Below are 17,047 nucleotides of genomic sequence, written 5' to 3'. Positions count from 1 at the left end.
AAATATTTTAGGCTAAACAATTTTCTTGCCAGCAAGTTTAGTTAATTTTCACATTTGTTGGAAAATACTCTCATGGGTTTCTTAATTTATGTATTATTTTGATAAAATATTAGTTAAATTGTTTTGTTGTTGTATGGGATTCAGATAGTTTCACAATGGACAGAAGCATGATAACATATAATACTTTGAAAGGTTATAAATTAGTACTTTATGTGCAATTATATTGCTTTTTAAGTTGGAAAAATTGCTGATGATGATCAGGCAGGCTGGTGAAAGGAACAGAGATCATAGAGTAATTCCCAAATCGTATATCATACTTTATATCACTATTTTAGTGATCTATTGTATAAGTTGTTGAAGCAGCATATTGAAATTACTATTAATTCTTTAATTCTATTTTATTTTTCTTAAATGGTTTAAAACTTGCTTTATTTTTGTATCTTATCCAGTCCACTTTTAGGCTGTACGAAAATGAAGATTGCATTTTTGTACAGATGTTAGATGTCCCAAACCTCAGTTAATATTACTGGAGTATGGACTGTTATTATCATGAACAATGTATTATGAACTGATTAGTATGTTAAGTGTCTTTACTCAGAGAGTAGGAGGGGCGTGGAATGCACTGTCTGCAACAGTAGTAAACTCGCCAACTTTAAGGTTGTTTAAATGGGCATTGGATAGACATATGGACGAGAATGGAATAGTGGCTTCAGATTGGTTTCACAGGTCAGCGCAACATTGAGGGCCGAAGGGCCTGTACTGCGCTGTAATGTTCCATGTTCTATGTAATGCTCAAATCACATATGATTAATCCTGGAAATCAGATTTCTATAGGGAGATTATGAATATTTGTGTCTTAAACCATGATATTTGATTAAAATTTATAGTACAGTTGTTCCTAATGTCATTGCAAAATGGAGTGGAAGGCCATTTGCTTTGAACTCTGAATGACAGACCTTTTATTTCCAAAGCAGTGTTGTAATTTAAAAGTGAAAATGTTGATTGTAGGCATTTCTCAATAAGTCTGTGCTTGACAGAAATGAATGATCTAATTTTTCGTGGATTTAGAATTTAGACTACAAGTCCCTAACTTCTTGGAATTAGCAGAATATTTAGGCACAATATGTAACAATGTAATAAACTATGATTATGTTAAGTTTTTACTTATCAAAGCCTGCACTTTACAAGATTAGTGTTAGAATGGCAGGTCTACAAATGATGCTGTGATAGCTTCACTAGATTTGTGTTGCGTGGCTTCTTAGTGTTTAGTTCTCTTGATCTTTAGTTTATCTCTCTCAGCATTACAGAACAGATTTGAAAATTTTATGTTACTTCTTTGAGTTACATAAAAGTGGAATGAATGCAGATTTAAATTGTCCTTCATACTGGAAAGAGGGGCTAAAATACCTGAATAACTATAACTAGATTTAACTCCAAGGAAATTCGACAAAGAAAGGAAAAATGTCAGACAACATTTAAGCAAAGAAATAAATGAAATCCACTAGTTGTCAGTATTACAGCCATGATAGTAATATGGAGAGCATATTATAGTTTGGGACGGAGAAAGAGTATTGTTAGATTTCGCATAATGTTGGGTTAAATCCTAATATAAGTGAGATAAAACACTATTGGAGTTAAAGCTTTAATTTTAAGAATAATACAAGAGTAATAATCTAATTCAAAAATGTTAGAGAGACAAGAAATAAGGAAAGCATTTGGAGGAATGTGATTATTGCCATGAAATCAGAAGTTGTTAAATAAAAGTGAATAACTGAATTGGTCAAATAGGTAGTTGCAACAAATCTTAAAGAAAGACTAAACACTATGAGGGTAGATGTGGAGGTGCCAGTGTTGGACTGCGATGGACAAAGTCAGAAATCACATGACCCCAGGTTATAGTCCAACAGGTTTATTTGAAATTACAAGCTTTGGAGTCCTGCTCCTTCAGTCAGGTGATGAAGGAGCAGTGCTTTGAAAACTTGTGATTTCAAATAAACCTGTTGGACTATAACCTTGTTGTGTGATTTCTGAATATGAGGATTGGAAAGAAGATATGAATCTCACTAAAATTATCTGCTTGGACTTATGTTTGCTAGTTACTGTAAACTGCAATTAGGAATCATAGATCACTTGTTGAATTCATTAAATGGAAGGAGACAATGTTATTCAACAAGTACAGGGTGATATTTTTAAACAGATGCCATATATTAGAAAAGTATGGCTAAGTAGTTTTGGATAGTTTTAAAAATCAACATGGATGAGATTTAAATTCTGCACAGAAAAAAATGAAGCTCAAATTTGTCCTTAATAGTAGGATAGAATAAAGCGGAGATAATTGCCAGCCTGTTTTACACTGATTGATGTTCGTTCCAGTTGAAATCAACTTTTTCAAATGATGTAGCTGTTCGGTAGGAATGTGTGAAGGCACTCATTACTTTCTATTGTTCATTGCCTCACCAAATTGAGGCAAAAACAATATTTTTACTCTTGTATTATAATTAAGGTTTAGCTCCACTTGGGCTTTACATTTCTTAATAATGAACAGATCCACATCATGTTTTATAGTTGTCTTGTCTACGTCAAGTCTTTTTTTTTTATGTATGTCTAAATGTCACTTGAATGATGCAGAAGTATAATATTGGGAAACTGCATACCTCGATAGAAAGGTCTCCATCCAGATTCATTTAATAAAATTACAAATTTTTTAACCAAATCTGGATGAGCAAAGGATTATGAACTTTAATTGGAATGTTATTAATCAGCATTTATAAAAATAAAGTTTCCAGAGTCCCAGTGGACCATTACGCTGCTTACTCATTAGAAAGGGATGACTGATGGTGAGTTTAACCTGAGGCTCACCACCCCTCAGGCAAGGGGTGAGGTTGAAAATGTAGGACATTCATGGTGACCTGAGGTGCAGGAATTAAACCAATTACTAACAAGAAACACAAACTTGAAACTTTTTGTCTTGCACTTGTCAGGCCTAGAACATAAGAATAAACTTGAGAAAGAAGCACATGTTAGACATCATTAGCAAAGGACCTTGATTAGTTAGGCCAACATTTGCATTAAGATGCAGTAGGAACACTTAGCTGTTGATCTCAGTTCTCAGACCAGGTAGGTTGTTAGATTGGTCAGGGTATTGCAATGCAGCAGAAATTGGCAGTCTGCATTACATCTTTTTCCAAGTGAAAAGAATGCATTGTATTTATGAATTTTGCTTACAAAAAATCATGTGTTTTAATATATGTAGATTCTAACCTATGTAAATACATCATAATAAGAGTGTGATTGATGATCTTAAATTTGTTTCTGTTGTAATTCTTTGCACAGTCTAGATTAGCTAATGCATGTTGTCCAAAAGCAGAATTACATCTAATGTTAGACATGGTTTTCTGAAGTTTGTAAGCATGGGCTGGTTCAGCTCAATCATCCCACTGCCTGCTGCAAATAGTCACTGGAATGTGCTGTTTGATGCAGTTCACCAATCAATAGGATGTATGGTCAACATGCTGGGCATCACACTGGCACTGCAATTTGTATATAATTAAAATTTAGCTGGAATGACCAATAACCTCTTAGTGGATTAGTGGTGCTGGAAGAGCACAGCAGTTCAGGCAGCATCCAACGAGCAGCGAAATCGACGTTTCGGGCAAAAGCCCTTCATCAGGAATAAAGGCAGTGAGCCTGAAGCGTGGAGAGATAAGCTAGAGGAGGGTGGGGGTGGGGAGAGAGTAGCATAGAGTACAATGGGTGAGTGGGGGAGGAGATGAAGGTGATAGGTCAAGGAGGAGAGGGTGGAGTGGATAGGTGGAAAAGAAGATAGGCAGGTCGGACAAGTCCGGACAAGTCAAGGAGACAGTGCTGAGCTGGAAGTTTCAAACTAGGATGAGGTGGGGAAGGGGAAATGAGGAAGCTGTTGAAGTCCATATTGATGCCCTGGGGTTGAAGTGTTCCGAGGTGGAAGATGAGGCGTTCTTCCTCCAGGCGTCTGATGGTGAGGGAGTGGCGGTGAAGGAGGCCCAGGACCTCCATGTCCTTGGCAGAGTGGGAGTGGGAGTTGAAATGTTGGGCCACGGGGCGGTTTGGTTGATTGGTGGGGGTGTCTCAGAGATGTTCCCTAAAGCGCTCTGCTAGGAGGCGCCCAGTCTCCCCAATGTAGAGGAGACTACATCGAGAGCAACGGATACAATAAATGATATTAGTGGATGTGCAGGTAAAACTTTGATGGATGTGGAAGGCTCCTTTAGGGCCTTGGATAGAGGTGAGGGAGGAGGTGTGGGCACAGGTTTTACAGTTCCTGCAGTGGCAGGGGAAGGTGCCAGGTTGGGAGGGTGGGTCGTAGGGGGGTGTGGACCTGACCAGGTAGTCACGGAGGGAACGGTCTTTGCGGAAGGCGGAAAGGGGTGGGGAGGGAAATATATCCCTGATGGTGGGGTCTTTTTGGAGGAGTTGTTTATGATATTTTAGTTTACTGGGAGAAAGTGAGGACTGCAGATGCTAGAGACCAGAGTTGAATTCACATGGACCTCCACACACATCATTTACTATATCCGCTGCACCCGATGTGGTCTCCTTACATTGGGGAGACAGGCCGCCTACTTGCGGAACGTTTCCGGGAACACCTCTGGGATACCCGCTCCAAACAACCCAACCGCCCCGTGGCTGAACACTTTAACTCCCCCTCCCACTCCGCCAAGGGCATGCAGGTCCTTGGCCTCCTCCATCGCCAGACCCTGACCTTACGACGTCTGGAGGAAGAGCGCCTCATCTTCCACCTAGGAACCCTCCAACCACACGGAATGAATGTAGATTTCTCCAGCTTCCTCATTTCCCCTCCTCCCTCCCTATCTCAGTCCCAACCCCCGGATTCAGCACCGCCCTCTTGACCTGCAATCTTCTTCCTGACCTCTCCGCCCCCACCCCCTCTCTGGCCTATTACCCTCACCTCCTTCCACCTATCGTATTCTCAGCACACCCCCCACCACCACTTTTTATCTCAGTCGGCTTGGCACACCAGCCTCGTTCCTGAAGAAGGGCTTATGCCCGAAACATTGATTCTCCTGCTCCTCGGATGCTGCCTGGCCTGCTGCGCTTTTCCTGCACCATACTTTTCAACCCATGTTTTAGACTACAGCAGTTTCAAATAATTTCTGTACACAACTAAATAAAATTCATCCTGTGCTCAAATTTGTCATTGAAATGGAGTGATCAAATGATTTCCTTCTCCTCTGTCCATGGGTTCTCCCAAAAACCTGTATTCATTGGTTAATATATACATTGGGATTCCTACAATATCACAGGGTAGAAGACCAATCTTACTGTTAATAGGGCTGTAGTCATTTGCTCACCTTATATTTAGCAGGTCAGGCAGCATTCAAGGAGTAGGAGAATTGACGTTTCGGGCATAAGCCCTTCTTCAGGAAACGTTGGGCTTATGCCTGAAACGTCGATTCTCCTGTTCCTTGGATGCTGCCTGACCTGCTGCGCTTTTCCAACAACGCATTTTTAAGCTCTGATCTCCAGCATCTGCAGTCCTTGCTTTTACCTTATATTTAGCTTGATACTGAGATGGGATGTATCAGAATTGTCCTGCATGATGAAAGCTACCCCAATGAAATCATCACACTCTGTATATTGTGCAAGTTATGAAAAGGAATATGGCCATCACTTCGATTTAAGTTCTCAGCTTAATTCAGTAACCCTGGAAGGAAAAGGTGCATCAAAATTTGAACTGTAGGTGAAGCTACCTGTATCCACTGCTACTTTGCAGTAAACTCTTGAATTGCTTTCTATACTAACTGGGTGCTGCCATCAAGCTAAAAAGATATTTTGGTGACCACACAAGTGGTCAGTGTGATATCGGTTCAGTACTGGTCTAATTAGAAGTGTGTGTGCTGTACCACCTGCTAACAACTCTAAGACGGCAGGATTGAATTTATTTTTGCTGTTCTGTTCACCTAAAGGAAAAAAATATATTTCAGTTTAAAAGTGATGAATAGAATATTTAATTTTAAGTAAAAAGTAAATGTAAAAACAGTTCAGGTGGTTTACAAGTTTGAGTATCAAGGAAGATACCTTTTATTTGAAGAGAAATAAATTAAACATATTGTTACGCAACCACATTATTGTGTGAAGTTGAGATTATTTATATTGAAACAATTTTAGTATGATTTGGTGAGTTACCAAGTAAAATACTATTTAAGGTAAGAAGCAAGCAAATGTGACTAACTTGTTGTTTTTATGTCCTGGTATGCAAATAACTTTGGAATTTACTGTGCTCCTCTAATAGGTAAGAGATGTTCTTGAGTGTGATGATTTGCAATAAAGGTGTCATGAATAATATTACGTTGTAGTATTAGTGGTTATCTGGTGTTATGCAAAGAAGATCAAGACTTTAAAAGAAATGCTGAGTTTATGTAGCTCATGTCAGTTGGGCACTCAGGAACTTGGGAGTTAGCGAAAAATCACAGGGGTTAACAAAAATGCTGAGGTAAAGGAGGAGTAAGATCTTGAACTATGGGAAATTAGAGATTATAATAAGTTTTTTTGGAAAGGTTTGAATAATCCTCAGGAGAGTTAAACATTATTTTAAGTATGAATGTGCAAAGGTGGGTATGAATTAATTGAGCAAAAAGATAATCCAGCTTCTGTTTTGAACCAGTTAGGTATCAAGCGTCTGTGATAAAGGCAGAAGAAACTGTGATTCCCTCAGGAAGAATGATTATCTAAGAATGATAGAACTCCTACAGTGTGGAAGCATGCCTTTCAGCCCATGAAGTCTACACTGACCTCCCAAGAGCATCTCATCCAGACCCACCCCCCTACCTTATCCCTGTAACTCTACCTTTACCATGGCTAATCCACCTAGTTTGCACATCCCTGGACACTATGGGCAATTTAGCATGGCCGGTTCACCTAACCTGTAAATCTTTGGACTGTGGGAGGAAGCCAGAGCACTGACAGGAAACCCACACAGACACTGGGAGAATGAATAACATATGTTCAGATTTGGAATCAGATGGAATGTGTAATTCCTGAAAAAAGGAATCATCGCAAGTGTTGCAAGTGTTTTTTACATGCTTCTGAATCAGATAGGATAATAACTCGTGGAATGTGTAGTTTTTACAAGGAATAAGTGAGCGAGGGTAGGAGATAGAGTAAAGGAAAACATAAGAATAAATTGATTTTGAACATTATGGATGTCGTCTGTTTTAGTGCATTAGTAAGAATCAGAAAGGTATAGATTATATCAGTAATTTGCTAAATTTCTCTTGGTAATGTTTGTATCCTTGTCTGAATGTTTTCTTTAAAGAGACTTAAACTTAATTTGATATACTGATCATCATTCCAAGGTATTGGGATCAGAAAGGGAGAAATAAGCCCTCCCCACACACACATATCGATACCCTTAAGCTTTGAATATGATTAAGGAGAAACCAATAAGTGCAACATAATATCGGGATTCCATTGTAATAGTGCAGTTATAGTGAGTCGACATCTGTCACAAACATATGGAGTGACTAATATTGAAACTGCATGGCACTGTAGAAGAGTCCAGAACATGTTCAGTTAAGATGGTCAGTTTAAGAAGACATTTTAGATAATCAAGGCATTAAAACATACTTCTGAGAGAAAATGATTTCATAATAATCGGAAAGTAAGGATGGAGTTGGACATATGAGAAAAGAGCTTGGGGCTCTGGAAAATGCTAAAGAGGGATTGTAAAGAATTGTTGAAAAGATATTAATTTAAGTACATCTTTGCACATACATTTAATCGAATACACACGGTGAATTAATGAAGTGCTACTAAACTATGCAAAGTATCAAATGCTAAAGCATTTTCATTCACAAAATTGGGCCCATAAGATTGTTATTTTCCAATACTTATGACATGTTCAAGCAAGTGAGAAGCTAAATTATGTCCTGTCTAATTATGGTTTTCTATAAGAAAGAATATCTAAATGGTTGAGGTCAAAAATGAAAAGGTAAAGTCATCTTTGTCCTGCTGGACCTTAAGGCTGTTCTCTCATTAGAGAGAACCGAGTGGTGGTATTTTCGCCTGAGAGTCACCGTGCCTCAGGCAAGGGGAGAGGTTGAGAAGAGTGCTTCATGGTAACCTCAGCTGGTGTGGGAATTGAACTGACACTGTTAGCAACACACTGCATTGCAAACCAGCTGTTCAGTTAACTGAGCATACCAACTCCCGACAGGTCAAAAATAAAGTCGTGTGTTTACGGTTTTATAGCTGTTTATGTGGCCCAAGCTAATATAAACTCTGATAAATAAATCTGAATATGCTTCAAGGCAAAAGATATTTTACTTAAGGATATAGCTGTTATAAGTGGTTTAGTTTTCTAACTTAAGATGTGAAACAACCTTTGTATATTAGTTTTGCATAGTTATTTAGAGTTCTATGCATTTTACTGTAACATTTGATGTTACTTTGTAATCTTAGTTTTAACACACTTTAGTACAATATTAAGGTATACCTTAAATGCTGTTTATTTCTTTTGGAGAACACAAGCCAGCATGGTCTTTTGAAAGTAATTTTAGTTAATTTGATTCAGGCATCAGCAGTTTTTATGGAATCACATAAGGTTCATTTAGTTAAAAGATAAGGATAGACCAGAAGACTGTAGGAAATAGGAACAGGAGGAGGCCGTTCAGCCCTCGAATGTGCTGTACCATTCATGACTGATCTGATATTCCACGTGTCTACTTTCTCTGTAACCCTTGATTCCTCGACTGATTGAGAATCAATTTATCTCAGCCTTAAATGTACACAAGAACACTGTCCCCACAGCTCTGAGGCAAGGAGTTCCAAAGACACTCAACCTTCTACGAGAGGAAATTCCTCTTCATTTCAGTATTAAATTGACTCCATTTTTCTGAGACTATGTCCTCTGATCCTAGACTTTCCCATGTGGAGAAACAGCCTCTCAGTATTAACCCTGCTAAGTCCTTTAAGAAATCTGTATAATACAATGAGATCACCTCTCATTCTTTTATGCTCATTTAAAAATTACACAAAGCCAGGTTATAGTCCAACCTGGTGTTGCGTGATTTTTCACTTCGTCCAACCCATCCAACATTGGGAACTCCACATAATCTTCTAAACTCCATTAAGTAGAGTCCCAACCTGTTTGGCCTTTGCTCACAAGGCAATCATTCCATAGCAGGGATCATCCTAGTGAACCTTCTATGAACTGCCTCCAATGAAATGACACCTTTCCTCAAATAATGGGACCAAATTGCTCACAATATTCCAGACGTGGTCTCAGCAGCACCGTGTGCAGTTGCAGTAAGACTCTCCCCCCCCCCACCTTATTCTCCAAACCCCCTCGAAATAAGGGACACCATTCCATGAGTCCTCCAGATTACCTGCTGCACCTGTGTGCTACCTAGCTTTATTTCACTAACAGATGCACAAATTATTCTGCTGCTACTTTATTGTTCTGGTAGAGATCTATGAAATTAATAGCTCAGAGGGACAAGCTGTCTTACAAGGGATCTGATTAACATTTCAAGAAACAAATCAGGGCCAGTAGACCTTTCAGTTTGGCTCTCTCCCAAAGCAAACATAGACTATAATTGTCATTGAACCACAAAACCTTAGAGTTTCAGTCAATATGTCCTGTTGACCATTGGCAGCAGGCAGCATACCAGTTCTGCTCAACCAGTCCATGCTTACAAGCCTCAGAGATGATGTCCAACGTTAAATGTAATTTTGCTATTTGACAGTGCTTAGAAATAAACTGGAGTGTGCTAAGAATTAGGCAAAAGTGAGGACTGCGGATGCTGGAGATTAGAGTCGAGAGTGTGGTGCTGGAAAAGCACAGCAGCATCTGAGGAGCAGGAAAATCGACGTTTTGGGCAAAAGCCCTTCATCAGGAATGTGCTAAGAATCACACCAGCAACCAATTTAAGGTCATCAGGCAGGCTCATATTGGACTTACGCAAGCCAGGAACTGTATATATTAGCCACAGGTCTAGATAAACTGCACTGTGAATAGTTCTGATTTTTAGCAAAACAGAAAAGTACTCTCTGGAAAAGCAATGCATACATTAATTACAATTTAGTTCCCATTGAAATGTGAAATATCCCAGTCAAATTCCATTGCAAAGTCTAAAATAAATTCAAAAACATAGTAGGGTTATGGGAATCAATATTTATGTTCAAAAATATGTTTTCTTAAAAAGGAAATACAAAACATAATGCTTCTTATGGTTTAATATTCTGGTAGAATCAATTTATATCAGGTGGTATGTTTTGAAGCAATTATCCACTTTTACCATTGTAGTTTTGAAGGAGTAACTATTATAAGTACAAGGAGCATCTAATTCTATTTTAAATGTTCTAACTTTAGAGGGCAGTGACTTTTATTACATCTACTGAAACCTATGTACACACCTGTTTCAGATAATGAAGCATAGAAACATTCTGTATGATAGATTTGTCTTTGTAAAAGTACTTATATTATTTCCGGTTAAATTCTTACATTTTGTGGTAAACTTAATAGTCCACTGTCAGAATTTTACCAGTAATGTTAATAATTTTGCAAGGAGAAAACTATTGGCTTAATATAAATCGAGTGAATAATTGCATGACAGAAAGAAAAGAATCAAATCTAGCTTTAACCTCATGAATTGTCAGATGTTCATCGTTTTTTTAAAAAAAAACTAACTGTAAGCTTGGTCAACAAATGTATTGGATTAGTGAAATGTCACTTAATGTGACTGTTCTGAAATCCTTTTCAGGCTGTTCATCTAATTTGAAATAACTGTGACCACCTCTCAATGAGTTTAATGAAATGCCAAACTTGTGTAACTGGGCTACAATTTAGCATATTTAAGTGTAACAGCAGCATATTTAGATAGATTTGCATTTGAGCATTTTTAGGCATATTTGAATATGTTTGATGTGCATTAGTCCATGTGTTTAATTAAGGAATACTTAATAGATAAAGTTGTTAAACAAATTTCAGCTGTTTCATATGATGCAACATGCTATAGGAACAATTTATCTTGCTGGCAGGAATTCTTCATTTTTACTGCTGGAATCTGTGCGTTCTGATGTGTATTTCTGTTTATTGTTGTTCAGAACTTGTTATTCATGTGCATCTGTTTGCTTTAATTTAGAATTCTAAATATCAGATTAAAAGTTGTTCTTGTTTCAAACTAAATGCTTGAAAGGTTCTGCAAAATCATTCATCTCAAAAGAACATATCTTGTTTCAATGAAAATAATTTTGGCCACGGACGAGATAGACTGAATAATGTCAAGAACTATAGCCAACTAGGCGTGTTTCCTCAAAACAGTGCATGCAAGCTTTAAGCAATGCTAGCATATAACGATACAACTCCGTACAGCAATCATGTTAATGAGCAGGTGAAATACAATTGATATTATATTGAATGTGTATGAATTGCACATTGAGGTTCCCTTGCCCATTTTATGAATCCTCCCTTCTTAAGTTCTCTTAAATGACCACTATTTTGTCTTGCTTGGCATAGAGTCCAAACAATCAAATCAAAAGCTGTTTGTCTCTGCCACATATCAAAATTTTCATCTACACAGATATTAAGCTATTTTCACATTATGGGCCAAATGTCCTGTTGGTCACATCTATTTATTGTTTTCATTTTTAACCTTCCTTCAAAACTGTCACCTTCAACGCTAACCACACTTGCTGTGCAAGCTATGTTCTATACCTGGCTAAGATGGTTGACTATTATACTCTACACAATATTACATTTGTATCTCGATAAACCCACAAGCCAAGGTCCTGATAATATTATGACTTTAGCAGGATCAATGGTGTGTAGTTTATTGCTTGTAAGCTTGTAAAACTTCACATTAAACAGGGCATTCCCTGCATAATAAATGAAGTGTCTTCCTCTAGGGAAAGAATGTAATCTGTATGGGACCTACTGATAGTTTAGTTCTGATAGTTTAGTTCTGATAGTTTCATTAGTTTAGTTCAGAGACTTTTATGGCGATGAGTTACTGAGTGCACCAGGCACCTATTTTTATGCTCTTCTTTTATTCACTTGATGGACGAGGGCTTCACTGGCTGGACCATCATTTATTGCATGTCCTTAGTTGTCCTTGAGTAGTTGATAGTGAGCTGCTCCCTTGACCACTGCAATCCAGGTGCTACTAAATAACATAGATGGGTCCAGAAAAAGAGCCATCCTGGACTTAAAATGTTAATTCTTTCTCCCTCTCCGCAGATGGTGGTAGACCTGCTGAGTTTCTCCAGTGTTCTCTGTTTCAGATTTCCAGTATCCGCTGTACTTGGCCTTATATAGTTGGGTCAAGGCTTGGACGCTTTTGTTTTTGCCATTTTGGTATGTCTGTGACAAATATTTTGTGCAATATAGCTCCATTTATTAATTTAAAGTGCTCTGTTAGGGATTCTGTTTCAAATTTTTCATTATCTACTCAGACAGTGATTAGAACCCAAGATTTCCTGAATGAAACTCTGATATTCTTTGACAAGCATAATTGGGGCTGCAACTAAATGTTGCTGTGAAAGCTTCCTTTAGTGTTTGGTGACAGATAAAGAATCTTCCTAGCAAAGTTCATATTTGCTATTCTGCACTTAAAATTTAGTTTCTATATATTGCCATTTGCCTTTTACACTGTTTAAAAGTTAATTACGTTCAGGACTGTTATCTATCTTCTTGCATTAGAGTGCAAACATTATAGTCTATAGATTATACCACTTTCAATTTGTGAAGTATCAAATTGCTCAAGTTGAAGATCATTTTCTTTCCTTTAATAGGTTCCTGGTGATTTAAGTCAAACCTCTGAGGATCAAAGTTTATCAGATTTTGAAATGTAAGTTGCCTTTTGCTTGACATAATTCTTACAACTCTTTCTCATTGAAATACTTGAATTTTATTTTGTCACCTCAGCCATCAATACTAGCTTTGTTTCAGGATCTATTTGAGTGTTCCTGTGGCGAAGAAAGATCGCATGTTGATAGATGGATTATCTTTTATTAACAGATAATTTCATTAAAGCATAGTATCCCTACAGTGTGGAAACAGGCCATTTGGCCCAACACATCACACTGATATTCTGAAGAGTAATCCACCTAGATCCATTCCCCTACCTATTACTCTGCGTTTCCCCTGAACAATGCACCTAAACTACACATCCTACTATGGGCAATTTACATGGCCAGTTCACCTAATCTGCATATATTTGGACTGTGGGAGGAAACCAGAGCACCTGGAGGAAATCCATGCAGACCTGGAGAGAATGTGGAAACTCTACACAGTCACCTGAGGCTGGAATTGAACCTGGGTTTCTGGTGCTGTGAGGCAGCAATGCTAACCACTGTGCCACCCCAAAGTCTCAGGTCTGTAAAACAAAATGTATCCCACTGACATTTTGGGCCTCACTGTGTCAAAGATCGGCCACTATTTAGAATGAGAAAGGTTTCAAATCAATAAACTGATCGCTCCGGATTTCTGAAGAACAGTAGTTTGCTAGGACAGCAAAGTTTTAGTCCTAAAATGAAAGTAGTGGTAGTCTGAGAAAGGAAGTTATTTTGAGGAAGAACAATAGTGTGATTTGTGATGAGTCAAATAAGTCAGGGAAACATGGAGCTGAGGCAGTCCTTACTGTGATTCAATAAGATGTGAAATTGGAACTGACAGTTTGGAGACGCAAGAAGTGGATCAAAGATTTACCTTTTGTTCTTAAAGATATCATTACAGACTTAGTTGCACCCTACTGATTTGATTGTGTTAGGTTCTGTGGACCAGAAAGACCAAAAGGTATGACATTAATGCTAACGTTTTATGTGGAGCTGGTGGTTTTGTCTCACTCCCCCTACTCTTCAACCTCAACCCCAGTCTGAAAAGTCAAGGGTAAGCATGCATGACTAAGTCTTCCTGCAGCTATACTACTTCATCAGGATCTCCACCCCATCTGTGAAGAGCTGGGCTTTTAAATGACCAGGCACTCTCTTGATCTAGAGGTGCCACTGGGAGCGATAGCCAATGCTGAAAAAGCAGCAACTCCCTAAAAAAGGATGCTGCAGAGCTGGACTTTACAGCAAGTCTGTAGTCTCCTCAGGCTAGTATAGCATTTATTGCCCAGAGGGCAGTTAAGAGTCAACCACATTGCTTTGGGTTTGGAGTCGCATATAGGCCAGACAATGTAAAGATATAAGATATACTTCCCTAAAGGACATTAGTGAACCATTTGGGTTTTTTCTGACAATTGACAATGGTTTCATGGTCATCATTAGACTCTTAATTCCAGACTCTTTATTGAATTCAGACTCCACCATCTGCCATAGTGGGGTTTGAACCTGGGTCTCCAGAATATTAGCTGCCTTTCTGAATGAATAATCTAGTGATAATACCACTAGGCCAATACCTTCCCATACTTGGCTATTTAAGAGCCTTAATTGGGCTTCACTGCCCCTCCCCAGCTGCAAGTTAAATCATTAGGTAGTGAGTAGGTGTTAGTTGCAGATTCTGGATTAGTGGTGCTGGAAGAGCACAGCAGGTCAGGCACCATCCAAGGAGCTTCAAAATCGACGTTTCGGGCAAAAGCCCTTCATCAGGAATGAACCGCTTTTGTCCGAAACATCAATTTCGAAGCTCCTTGGATGCTGCCTGAACTGCTGTGCTCTTCCAGCACCACTAATCCAGAATCTGGTTTCCAGCATCTGCAGTCATTGTTTTTACCTTGTTAGTTGCAGGTTGCCGTAACGGTGCCCAATTTTATGTCCCCTGCCAAATAGCCCCCAAGAACACCATAGGAATACATCCAATATCTTTAGTGTCTTGCTTTTATTAAGTAATATTATTAAATAATGCTAACCAAAAAAAAGGACTGCAGGTGCCTGAAATCCAAAACAAAATACCGGAATTGCTAGAGAAACTAAGCATGTCTGGCGGTATCTATGGAGAGAGAGCAGAGTTAACGTTTTGGGTCGGCTCTGAAGAAAGGTTGCTGGACCCGAAACTTTAACTCTGTTTCCTCTCCACAGATGCTGCCTGACCTACTGAGATCTCCAGAAATTCCTATTTTTGTTTATGAAATAATGCACCTGATGCAGTCAAGAGGAGGTCCAGAAATAATCACTGGGTTTCCAGAGTTTTGTTTTGCCATTTACATCCCTGCATAACCATTTTAAAGAGATTTATGGCAATCTGATAATGTAGCTACTGTTCCTTTGAATAGTGTGAATCGGTATTCTTGTTACATTACAAACTGATTTTGGATGTGCATTTATGAGAGCATTTTGTAATTTGGCAATATTGTCTGACTCAGCACACGGACACCAAACCCTCTAATATCTACCCATAAAACCATAGTTCATAAATGTACCGTTACTTAATTTGTATATGATGCAGAAAATGATGATGGTGGTGTTTTGGTGCATCTTTATTTCACAGGGGAATGAAGACCTTATTTCAAGCATGGCAGGATGGATACTGTTACTACTTATTCCTCAATAATTTTTTAAGTTAACGGTATAATCCAGATCTGGCAAATGTGCATCATATGATAATAAATAGCATTCTAAGTGATATTTTATGATCTGTATCAGTGACACTATAATTTCTTATGAGTACGACAGTGACATTGTGTTATGTAATGTGTTTAATTTTGATTTCCACATTGGTGATCAATTACTCAAGCTTAGTATTGTTTTTGCCTTCTGGATTTCAGTTATTTTAGGTAATTGCTGCCAATTTACTAGATTGTCAAATTAAATAACTCAAGGTTTCATATTTTAATTTTGAAATCTGCTGGAAATCTTTTGATCGGCTGTAGTATTTGTCACATTTTGATTGAATTCATTTTGGTGGAAGATAATCTTGGCCAACCCTCCAGTTTGTTGATCTCTATTCTCTGCATTTACTTATTGTTGTTGGTAATTTCCTATCTTTAACACTTATGCATTTTGTACTATTCATTTTGTATTTCCATTTGCACAAATAGGTGTTTCGATTTGCCACTGCTTTTATTATTTGATTGACTGCTTGTCTGAATCTTATTCCTTAATCTATTTTTCATCTTTGAGCTCAAATTCATGCGGGCTATAGCAGTTTACAGTAGACAGCAACACACCTAAGCATCAATCATAACCTTTTAGCCTACATTACTATTTCTAACTTCTTCGCGTAGCATGTTAAAAATAAAATTGAGTTTTCACTTCCTCGGCAGCAAGTATCTTGGTTTTGATAGCATTCTTTTTCTTAGCAGAAGTTAAATTCTATTATTAATATTCAAAAAACTTTTGTATCTTTGAGAAGTAATAAATTAATTCACAAATCCAGTAGCAGAATACTTTTGACTAATTAAACAGTAGTACTTAACCTGCAAATCTTTTCTCTCCCCCCCATTGGATTGTCTATAAATTAGTTTGCAACAAATGCACATTTGCCACCTTATAAAATGTTGTATTATTCTAATTTGTTATCAGTTCTTGTTACTGGCCAAACTCATTAGTCTGTCTGTAATGATCACGTGAGTGTGTGTTCCATTTGCATTCCAGCTCTCTTTGTATCTCATCTGTTATAAAGCTTTGATTTGAACCCCATTGTACTGATTCTCAGTTGCAGCTCTTTCTGATTCAGCTCAGCACTTCAAATCCTGTCAGAAGTCCATTTTGCATCTTGTATTCGCATCCTTTCATATTGAAAATCTTTATTCATGGCACTTGTCATATATCTCTTCATTTGCATTGCAATTGCTTCGGTGGCTTGTGACTCATGAAATTTCATTACAAGAGCTTGATTATATTGTGTTGAGTTACATTAGTGTGTGCAATTTTCACTAATTTTCATTTTATTGGTCCTTTGGTCCAATATATTTCCCTTACAATTTAGCGTTCTTGCAAAATCACTGCACTGCATCATTTCTCACGATACTAGACGCTAGCTCAAGTACATTGCATAATTTTTCAGCATATTGAATTGTATTCAATTCATCCAATTACATTGCTTTTCTCATTATATTTAGTTTTGTCTCCAGTTCAATTGCACCACATCATTTTCATCCTAATA

General features: G+C 37.9%; 1 protein-coding gene across 4 annotated transcripts in view; it reads left to right on the top strand.

The window, feature by feature from the left end:
• snx29 (sorting nexin 29) overlaps positions 1-17,047 on the top strand; it is a 491,480-nt gene that overhangs the window by 326,293 nt on the left and 148,140 nt on the right. For 3 of the 4 annotated variants that reach the window (XM_072560128.1, XM_072560127.1, XM_072560130.1), the window contains one exon: positions 12,793-12,848. The exons of the other annotated variant lie outside the window; for it this stretch is intronic. In XM_072560128.1, the coding sequence (XP_072416229.1) occupies positions 12,793-12,848 (56 nt within the window). The remainder of the gene's footprint in view (positions 1-12,792; positions 12,849-17,047) is intronic. 4 annotated transcript variants of the gene reach the window in all.

The sequence above is a fragment of the Chiloscyllium punctatum genome, chromosome 40 (genome assembly GCF_047496795.1).
Source record: "Chiloscyllium punctatum isolate Juve2018m chromosome 40, sChiPun1.3, whole genome shotgun sequence".
Taxonomy (NCBI): Eukaryota; Metazoa; Chordata; class Chondrichthyes; order Orectolobiformes; family Hemiscylliidae; genus Chiloscyllium; species Chiloscyllium punctatum.
Note: the sequence above shows the minus strand (reverse complement) of the source record. Positions and strands in the feature narration are given on the sequence as shown.